Source organism: Tetrao urogallus (genome assembly GCF_951394365.1).
Source record: "Tetrao urogallus genome assembly, contig: scaffold_291, whole genome shotgun sequence".
Taxonomy (NCBI): Eukaryota; Metazoa; Chordata; class Aves; order Galliformes; family Phasianidae; genus Tetrao; species Tetrao urogallus.
In genome coordinates, this window is record NW_027638993.1 from 1 (window position 1) to 11,469 (window position 11,469).

General features: G+C 53.7%; 1 protein-coding gene across 1 annotated transcript; it reads right to left on the reverse strand.

The window, feature by feature from the left end:
• Positions 1-2,173: 2,173 nt before the first annotated feature.
• LOC306957590 (histone-lysine N-methyltransferase SETD1A-like) lies at positions 2,174-7,622 on the reverse strand (the record flags this gene model as incomplete). The annotated part of the gene is made up of 5 exons (XM_079551075.1): positions 2,174-2,352; positions 3,988-4,094; positions 4,195-4,465; positions 6,637-6,735; positions 7,485-7,622. Coding segments are annotated over 5 exons (794 nt in total), but the record flags the coding sequence as incomplete, so codon positions are not given.
• Positions 7,623-11,469: the final 3,847 nt, after the last annotated feature.

An 11,469-nucleotide genomic window follows, 5' to 3' on the forward strand; every position in this document is an offset into this window, starting at 1 on the left:
GGGGCGCGGAGGCGGGAGGGGAAGGAATCGTCGGGGCGGCGGAGGGAGGAGGAGGAGGACGACGAGGAGGACGAGGAGGAGGAGGAGGAGGACGAAGGCAGGCGGGCGTCAGCGGAGACGTGGCGCTGGTAGCGGCCGTAGGGCAGGAAGGGGTCGGAGGGGCGGAAGGGGGTGGGGGGGGGCGCGGCGGGGGTAGAAGGGGTCGGTGGGGAAGGGGAGTCTGTGGGGAGGGGGACAGGGGGGACAGGGAGTCAGTGCGGCCCAGGCAAAACCGCAGCGCTATACACAGCACAGCTACACAGCAACCAGGACCCAAACCCAACCACAACTCAACCAGGACCCAAACCCAACCACAACCCAACCAGGACCTCAATGTGACCCCAAATCCAACCACAACCCAACCAGGACCCAACCACAACCCAACCAGGACCTCAATGTGACCCCAAATCCAACCACAACCCAACCAGGACCCAACCAGGACCCAAATCCAACCACAACCCAACCAGCACCCAAATCCAACCACAACCCAACCAGGACCTCAATGTGACCCCAAATCCAACCACAACCCAACCAGGATCTCAATGTGACCCCAAATCCAACTGCAACCCAACCAGGACCTCAATGTGACCCCAAATCCAACTGCAACCCAACCAGGATCTCAATGTGACCCCAAATCCAACTGCAACTCAACCAGGACCCAACCACAACTCAACCAGGACCCAAATCCAACCACAACCCAACCAGGACCCAACCACAACCCAACCAAAACCCCAAATCCAACCACAACCCAACCAGGATCTCAACGTGACTCCAAATCCAACTACAATCCAACCAGACCCCAACCAAGACCCCAAACCCAACTACAACCCAACCAGGACCCAACCAAGACCCCAAACCCAACTACAACCCAACCAAGACCCCAACCAAAACCCCAAACACAACCACAACCCAACCAGGACCCAACCAAGAGCCCAAACCCAACTACAACCCAACCAGGACCCAACCAAGACCCCAAATCCAACCACAACCCAACCAGGACCCAACCAAGACCCCAAACCAACTACAACCCAACCAGGACCCAACCAAGACCCCAAATCCAACCACAACCCAACCAGGACCCAACCAAGACCCCAAACCAACTACAACCCAACCAGGACCCAACCAAGACCCCAAACCCAACTACAACTCAACCAGGTCCCCAATCAAGACCCCAACCCAACCACAACCCAACCAGGACCCAACCAATACCCCACATCCAACTACAACTCAACCAGGACCCAACCAAGACCCCAAACCCAACCACAACCCAACCAGGACCCAACCAAGAACCAAATCCAACTACAACCCAACCAAGACCCCAAATCCAACCACAACCCAACCAGACACCAACCAAAACCCCAAATCCAACCACAACCCAAGACCCCAAATCCAACCACAACCCAGCCAGGATCTCAACGTGACCCCAAATCCAACTACAATCCAACCAGACCCCAACCAAGACCCCAAACCCAACTACAACTCAACCAGGACCCAACCAAGACCCCAAACCCAACTACAACCCAACCAGGACCCAACCAAGACCCCAAACCCAACTACAACTCAACCAGGACCCAACCAAGACCCCAAACCCAACTACAACTCAACCAGGTCCCCAGTCAGGACCCAACCAAGACCCCAAACCCAACCACAACCCAACCAGGACCCAACCAAGACCCCAAACCCAACCACAACCCAACCAGGACCCAACCAAGACCCCAAATCCAACCACAACCCAACCAGGACCCAGCCGAGACCCCAAATCCAACCACAACCCAACCAGGACCCAACCAAGACCCCAAATCCAACCACAACCCAACCAGGACCCAGCCGAGACCCCAAATCCAACCACAACCCAACCAGGACCCAACCGAGACCCCAAATCCAACCACAACCCAACCAGGACCCAACCAAGACCCCAAATCCAACCACAACCCAACCAGGACCCAACCAAGACCCCAAATCCAACCACAACCCAACCAGGACCCAACCAAGACCCCAAATCCAACTACAACCCAACCAGGACCCCAAACCCAACTACAACCCAACCAGGTCCCAACCAAGACCCCAAACCCAACCACAACCCAACCAGGACCCAGCCGAGACCCCAAACCCAACTCCAATCCACGCGCCCTACCTGCCGGCGTAGGTGGGGTCCTGGGTGTAGGCGCCCCCACGGGCGCTGTAGGGGGTCCCCGGGGTGGGGAAGGATCCGTAGCCCCCCGTGGGGGGCTCAGGGGTGCCGTTGCCAGGGGTGGAACCGGCACCGGTGCTGCTGTAGGCGCTGTCGGCTGAATGGCGCCGTCGAGATTCGGGCTGAGGGGAGGGGGGGGAAAAAAAAAGGGGGAGATGGAGGGCAGGGGGGCTTCAAAATGGCTCCAAAGGGGGAGTTGGGGGGTGGGAGGGGGCTTCAAAATGGCTGCAAAGGGGGAGCTGGGGGCTTGGGGGGTGGGAGGGGGCTTCAAAATGGCTCCAAAGGGGAGTTGGGGGGTGGGAGGGGCTTCAAAATGGCTCCAGAAGAGGAGTTGGGGGGTGGGGGGGCTTCAAAATGGCTCCAAAGGGGAGTTAGGGGTAGGGGGGGGGGGTTCAAAATGGCTCCAGAAGAGGATTTGGGGGGTGGGGGGGCTTCAAAATGGCTCCACAGGGGGAGTTGGGGGCTTCAAAATGGCTCCACAGAGGAAGCTGGAGGGTGGGGGGCTTCCAAATGGCTCTGCAGAGGGAGTTGGGGGGGCTTCAAGATGGCTCTGTAGGTGGATATGGGGAGTTGGGGGCCTTCAAAATGGCTCCACAGGGGCAGTTGTGGGGTGGGAGGGGGCTTCAAAATGGCTCTAGAAGGGGAAGTTGGGGGGTGGGGGGGCTTCAAATGGCTCCAGAAAGGGAGTTGGGGGCTTCAAAATGGCTCCACAAAGGGAGTTGGGGGGCTTCAAAATGGCTCCAAAAGGGAGTTGGGGGATGGGGGGGGAGGCTTCAAAATGGCTCCACTGGGGGATTTAGGGGGTGGAGGTGCTTCAAAATGGCTCCACAAAGGGAGTTGGGGGGTGGGGGGGCTTCAAAATGGCTCCAAAGGGGATTTGGGGAGTGGGGGGTGGTCTTCAAAATGGCTCCAAAGAGGGAGTTGGGGGGCTTCAAAATGGCTCCACTGGGGGATTTGGGGGATGGGGGGCTTCAAAATGGCTCCAGAATGGGATTTGGGGGATGGGGGGCTTCAAAATGGCTCCAGAATGGGATTTGGGGGATGGGGGGCTTCAAAATGGCTCCAGAATGGGATTTGGGGGGTGAGGGGCTCCAAAATGGCTCCACAAAGGGAGTTGGGGGGTGGGGGGGCTTCAAAATGGCTCCAAAGGGGAGTTGGGGGTAGGGAGGGCTCCAAAATGGCTCCAAAGGGGGAGTTGGGGGGCTTCCAAATGGCTCCACAGAGGGATTTGGGGGGTGGGGGGGCTTCAAAATGGCTCCAGAATGGGATTTGGGGGATGGGGGTTGGGGGGGGCTTCAAAATGGCTCCAGAATGGGATTTAGGGGATGGGGGGGGGGCTTCAAAATGGCTCCAGAATGGGATTTAGGGGATGGGGGGGGGGCTTCAAAATGGCTCCAGAATGGGATTTGGGGGGTGAGGGGCTCCAAAATGGCTCCAGAATGGGATTTGGGGGATGGGGGGCTTCAAAATGGCTCCAGAATGGGATTTGGGGGATGGGGGGGCTTCAAAATGGCTCCAGAATGGGATTTAGGGGATGGGGGTGAGGGGGGGGGCTTCAAAATGGCTCCAGAATGGGATTTAGGGGATGGGGGGGGCTCCAAAATGGCTCCAAAGGGGAGTTTGGGGGGCTTCAAAACGACCCCAATCCAAAACCCCCAAAAGACGCCACCCAGACCCCCAAACGATCCCCCCCCGACCCCCAGACGATCCCCCCCCCGACCCCAAAACCCCCCTTTCGATTCCCGTGTGCCCCCTACCGCCTCGGCCTTGTCCCCCGCGCCCGCTGCCTTGCCGCCGGTGGGCACCGTTTGGGGCGTGTAGGCCCCGTTGACGATCAGCTCGTAATACTTCATCCTCTGCTGCCCTACAGGGGAAACCCAACAAGTTTTGGGGTCTGCGACCTCCGCAAACCCCCGTCCCCCTATAAAAAACCCCTAAGGAAAGAAGGAAAGGGAAAAGCTGACCTTTGATATCCAGCTGGACGTGGATGACGTTGCCCATCACCGGCGTGTTGTGGAGGTGTTTCACCGTTTCCTTGGCGCCGCGGGTGCTGGTGAAGAGGACGCGGGCCAAGCCGAGGTGCTTTCGGGTTTTGGGGTGGTGGAGGATCTCCACTTCTTCCACCTCGCCGTATTTGCGGCACATTTCGGCTAAAAAGGGCTCGCGGACGTTGTCGTTCAGGCGGGCGAAGGTCACTTCTTTCAGGGGGATCTGACCCACGTAGAACTCGTCCAGCTGCGACGTGGAACGGAGGGAGAAGCAACGGGATGGGAGTCGGGCATAAAGATGGAGAGAAAGGAGGGGAGACGGCCCCAAAAATGATCCCAAAGTCACTGGGATGGAGAGAAGGGAGGGGAGACGGCCCCAAAAATGATCCCAAAGTCACTGGGATGGAACCAAAGGTGTGGGGATGGAGAGAAAGGAGGGGAGACGGCCCCAAAAACGACCCCAAAGTCACTGGGATGGAACCAAAGGTGTGGGGATGGAGAGAAGGGAGGAGAGACGGCCCCAAAAACGACCCCAAAGTCACTGGGATGGAACCAAAGGTGTGGGGATGGAGAAAAAGGAGGGGAGACGGCCCCAAAAACGACCCCAAAGTCACTGGGATGGAACCAAAGGTGTGGGGATGGAGAAAAAGGAGGGGAGACGGCCCCAAAAACGACCCCAAAGTCACTGGGATGGAACCAAAGGTGTGGGGATGGAGAGAAAGGAGGAGAAACGGCCCCAAAACGACCCCAGGATCATAAAGATGGAGAGAAAGGAGGGGAGACGGCTCCAAAAACAACCCCAAAGTCACTGGGATGGACAGAAAGGAGGGGAGACGGCCCCAAAAACGACCCCAGGGTCATAAAGATGGAGAGAAAGGAGGGGAGACGGCTCCAAAAACAACCCCAAAGTCACTGGGATGGAACCAAAGGTGTGGGGATGGACAGAAAGGAGGGGAGACGGCCCCAAAAACGACCCCAGGGTCATAAAGATGGAGAGAAAGGAGGGGAGATGGCCCCAAAACGACCCCAAAGTCACTGGGATGGAACCAAAGGTGTGGGGATGGAGAGAAAGGAGGGGAGACGGCCCAAAAACGACCCCAGGGTCATAAAGATGGAGAGAAAGGAGGGGAGACGGCCCCAAAAATGACCCCAAAGTCACTGGGATGGAACCAAAGGTGTGGGGATGGAGAGAAAGGAGGGGAGACGGCCCCAAAACGACCCCAGGATCATAAAGATGGAGAGAAAGGAGGGAAGATGGCCCCCAAACGACCCCAAAGTCACTGGGATGGAACCAAAGGTGTGGGGATGGAGAGAAAGGAGGGGAGACGGCCCAAAAACGACCCCAGGGTCATAAAGATGGAGAGAAAGGAGGGGAGACGGCCCCAAAAATGACCCCAAAGCCACTGAAATGACCCCAAAGGCACTGAGATGACCCCAAAGGCACTGAGATGACCCCAAAATCAACCCCAAAGCCACTGAGACGACTCCAAATCCAGTGAGTTGACCCCAAAGCCACTGAGATGACCCCAAAATCACTGAAGTGACCCCAAAAGCACTGAGATGACCCCAAAATCACTGAAGTGACCCCACAGCCACTGAGATGACCCCAAAGTCACTGAAGTGACCCCAAGATCAACCCCAAAACAACTGAGATGACCCCAACATCAACCCCAAAGCCACTGAGACGACTCCAAATCCAGTGAGTTGACCCCAAAGCCACTGAGATGACCCTAAGATAAACCCCAAAGCCACAGAAATGACCCCAAGATCAACCATAAAGCCACTGAGATGACCCCAAAATCACTGAGATGACCCCAAACGCACTTGGCTGATCCCAAGATCAACCCCAAAGCCGCTGAGATGACCCCAAAATTCACTGAGATGACCCCAAAATCAACCCCAAAGCCACTGCAATGACCCCAAAGGCACTGAGTTGACCCCAAATCCACTGAGATGACCCCAAAATCAACCCCAAAGGCACTGCAATGACCCCAAAGGCACTGAGATGACCCCAAAGGCACTGCGATGACCCCAAAGGCACTGCGATGACCCCAAAGGCACTGCGATGACCCCAAAATCAACCCCAAAGGCACTGCAATGACCCCAAAGGCACTGCGATGACCCCAAAGGCACTGCGATGACCCCAAAGGCACTGAGTTGACCCCAAAGGCACTGAGATGACCCCAAAATCAACCCCAAAGCCACTGCAATGACCCCAAAGGCACTGAGTTGACCCCAAAGGCACTGAGATGACCCCAAAATCAACCCCAAAGCCACTGCAATGACCCCAAAGCCACTGCGATGACCCCAAAGCCACTGCGATGACCCCAAAGCCACTGCGATGACCCCACAGGCAGCCCCGATGTCCCCAGAGCAGCCACCCAGGAGATCCCGATGGCGACCTCAAGCCCGGCTCACCTTGAACTTGGGGACGGGCAGGGAGAGGTCGCGGTGCTTGGACCAGATGCGGCGCGGCCGGGGGTCCCGCACGTCGCCTTCGGGTCGATACCCAGAGTCCTGTGGGGCGCAGCACCCATGGGTGGGGCTGGGAAGCGCTCCCAGTTCCCTCCGGCCCCACAACTGCAGCTTGCCCCACGGCTCTGCATCCCATTGCAGGCCTTTGGGGCGCCCCACGTCACGGAGCAGCGCCAACTCCCGTCTCCCAACCCCAAAATCGCCCCCCCAAATCCACATTTGTGGGGCATCCCAAAACCACCCCCCCCAAATCCCCATTTGTGGGGCACCCCAAAAACGCCCCCCCCAAATCCATATTTGTGGGGCACCCCAAAAACGCCCCCCCCCAAATCCACATTTGTGGGGCACCCCAAAAACACCCCCCCCAACTCCATATTTGTGGGGCACCCCAAAAGCGCCCCCCCAAAACCACAATTGTGGGGCACCCCAAAATCAGCCCCCCCAAATCCCCATTTGTGGGGCACCCCAAAAACGCCCCCCCCAAATCCCCATTTGTGGGGCACCCCAAAACCACCCCCCCCAAATCCCCATTTGTGGGGCACCCCAAAACCACCCCCCCCAAATCCCCATTTGTGGGGCACCCCACACACCAGTGACGCTATAGGGTGTTTGGGGGACACCCGTGGGGCACCCCACGCCACTTATAGAGCCGGATCCCTGCTTTTGCAGCCCTCATCCTCCGCACCATAACCCCACAGCGTTGCCAGTGGGTGACCTCAAAGGCCTGGGATAGGGAGGGGGGGAGGTTCGTTAGCGAGCAGCTCGTTAACGAGGCTCATTAAGGCACTCACGGGGACGCTGAAGTGGACGCCATCGTAGCGGTAGACCTTCTGGGGGGCGCGGCGCAGAGCTGGGTCCACCACCAGCTTGTAGCTGCGCCACGGCACGCTGGGGGGACGCTGGCTCTCACCCCCCACCTCCGGCTCCATTCTGCCTCATTGACACTGGGGAGGGGGCGCGGGGGGGGTCAGCAAAGCCCTAATCCCCCCTCGATCCCCCCCACACCATCGTAACCCCGTAACATCCCGTATTTCCATCCCAAAATGCGCCACAATCACCCCAAATTGCCTTCAAACCACCCCAAAATGCCCTCCAGGACCTCAGAGTGACCCCAAAATGTCCCAAAACGCCCCACAATCACTCCAAAATGCCTTCAAACCACCCCAAAATGCCCTCCAGGACCTCAGAGTGACCCCAAAATGTCCCAAAACGCCCCACAATCACTCCAAAATGCCTTCAAACCACCCCAAAATGCCCTCCAGGACCTCAGAGTGACCCTAAAGTGCCCAAAAATCCCCCACAATCACCCCAAAACGCCTTCAAACTACCCCAAAATGCCCTCCAGTAACACAGTGACCCCGAAGTGCCCCTAAACCCCCCACAATCACCCCAAAATGCCTTCAAAACACCCCAAGATGCCCTCCAGTAAGAAAGAGTGAACCCAAAACGTCCCAAAATGCCCCACAATCACCCCAAATCCCTGCCCAAATCCCCCCACTGACCTCAAAATGCTCCTCAAACCACCTCAAGTTCATACTAAAATGGTTCAGGTTGACGTTTGTGTCCTAAAATGCCCCACAATCACCCCAAAATGCCTTCAAACCACCTCAAAATGCCCTCCAGGACCCCAGAGTGACCCCAAAGTACCCCAAAACCCCCCACAATCACCCCAAAATGCATTTAAACCACCCCAAGATGCCCTCCAGTACCTCAGAGAGACCCCAAAGTGCCCCAAAATGCCCCACAATCACCCCAAAACGCTTCAAATCCACCCCCAAATGCCTTCCAGTACCTCACAGCCACCCCAGTGCCCCAAATCCCCCCACAACCACCCCAAATTCATCCCAAAACGCCTCAAAACCACGTCAAAACTGCCACATTTCCCCAAATTTACCCATTTTCCCCCACGTTCAGCTCAGTTCCCCCCACCCCCCCCCCACGCCGTGCCCCGTATTTCCCTCACAAACCCCCATAAAACCCTTTGTATCCCCTAATTATATCCCCTAATCACGTTTGTTTCCTCTCTAATTTACCACCCAGCCCCCTCAGCTCCCCTCACTTACCACACATCCTCCTCAGTTTCACCCCAAAACCCCCAAACCCCCCCTTGGTTCTCCAACCTTTAACACAAATCCCACGCATCCATCTCACTTTCCTCCCATTAACCTCAATTTTAATCAAATTCATCTCAGTTTTAGCCCACAATTCCCATATTTGCACCTCATTCCCTCAAACCCGCCTCATTTTGGCCCCAAAATGCCCACATTCCCCTCAAAATGCCCCCATTTCCCTTCATAACCCCAGTATTTCTCTCCCATCCTCGCCAATTCTCTTTATTCCCGCCTGAAATCTTCCACGTTTCCCTCAAAATTCCCCATATTCACTTCAACTGCCCCAAATTCACTTCAGATTTACATCAAATCCTGAATATTTACCCCAAAATCCCCAAATTCACCTCAGTTGTCCAAAATTCACCTCAAATTTACCTCAGATCTCCACTATTTCGCCCAAAATCTGCCATATTTCCATCACTTCCCCCAAATTCACCTCACATTTACCCCCAAATCCCCCATATTTACCCCAAAATCCCCAATATTCACCTCAGTTCCCCAACATTCACCTCACATTCACCCCAAAATCCCCAATATTTGTCTCAAAATCCCCAATATTCACCTCAGTTCCCCCAATATTCACCAATATTTACCTCAAAATCCCCAATATTCACCTCAGTTCCCCCAAATTCACCTCACATTTACCCCAAAATCCCCAATATTCACCCCCAAATCCCCCATATTTATCTCAGTTACCCAAAATTCATTTCACACTTATCTAAAATTCCCAATTCTTAACCCAAATTCCCCAATATTCACCTCACATTCACCCCAAAATCCCCAATATTCACCTCAGTTCCCCCAATATTCACCAATATTTACCCAAAAATCCCCCATATTCACCTCAGTTCCCCCAAATTCACCTCACATCCACCCCAAAATCCCCCATATTTACCCCAAAATCCCCAACATTCATCTCAGTTCCCCAAATTCACCTCACATTTATCTCAAACCCCCAATATTCACCCCAAAATCCCCCATATTTATCTCAGTTCCCCCAAATTCACCTCACATTTATCTAAAATCCCCCATATTTACCCCAAAATCCCCAATATTCACCTCAGTTCCCCCAAACTCACCTCACATTTATCTAAAATCCCCCATATTTACCTCAAAATCCCCAATATTCACCTCACATTCACCCCAAAATCCCCAATATTTACCTCAAAATCCCCAGTATTCACCTCAATTCCCCCAATATTCACCAATATTTACCCCAAAATCCCCAATATTCACCTCAGTTCCCCCAAATTCACCTCACATTTATCTCAAACCCCCAATATTCACCCCAAAATCCCCAATATTTATCTCAGTTCCCCCAAATTCACCTCACATTTATCTAAAATCCCCCATATTTACCCCAAAATCCCCAATATTCACCTCAGTTCCCCCAAACTCACCTCACATTTATCTAAAATCCCCCATATTTACCTCAAAATCCCCAATATTCACCTCACATTCACCCCAAAATCCCCAATATTTACCTCAAAATCCCCAGTATTCACCTCAATTCCCCCAATATTCACCAATATTTACCCCAAAATCCCCAATATTCACCTCAGTTCCCCTAAATTCACCTCACATTTATCTCAAACCCCCAATATTCACCCCAAAATCCCCAATATTTATCTCAGTTCCCCCAAATTCACCTCACATTTATCTAAAATCCCCAATATTTACCTCAAAATCCCCAATATTCACCTCAGTTCCCCCAAATTCACCTCACATTCACCTCAAAATCCCCCGTAATTACCCAAAATTCCCCAATATTCACCTCAGTTCCCCCATATTCCCCCATATTTACCCGCAAATCCACAACATTCACCAGTTTTCCCAAATTCACCTCACATTCACCCCAAAATCCCCAGTATTTACCCCCAAATCCCCAAATTCATCTCAGTTCCCCAAATTCACCTCACATTTATCTAAAATCCCCATATTTACCCCAAAATCCCCCATATTCACCTCACATTCACCCCAAAATCCCCAATATTTACCCCAAAATCCCCAATATTTATCTCAGTTCCCCCAATATTCACCCCAAAATCCCCAATATCCACCTCAGTTCCCCCAAATTCACCTCACATTTATCTAAAATCCCCAATATTTAACCCAAATTCCCCAATATTCACCACAGTTACCCCATATTCCCCCATATTTACCCGCAAATCTGCAACATTCATCAGTTTACCCAAATTCACCTCACATTCACCCCAAAATCCCCAATATTTACCTCAAAATCCCCAATATTCACCTCAGTTCCCCAATATTCACCAATATTTACCCCAAAATCCCCCATATTTACCCCAAAATCCCCCATATTCACCTCAGCTCCCCCAATATTCACCTCACATCCACCCCAAAATCCCCCATATTTACCCCAAAATCCCCAATATTCACCTCAGTTCCCCAATATTCACCTCAATTCCCCCAAATTCACCTCACATTCACCCCAAAATCCCAATATTCACCCCAGTTCCCCAAATTCACCTCACATTTATCTCAAACCCCAATGTTCACCCCAAAATCCCCCATATTTATCTCAGTTACCCCAAATTCACCTCACATTTATCTAAAATCCCCCATATTTACCCCAAAATCCCCAATATTCACCCCAGTTCCCCCAAATTCACCTCACATTTATCTCAAACCCCAATGTTCACCC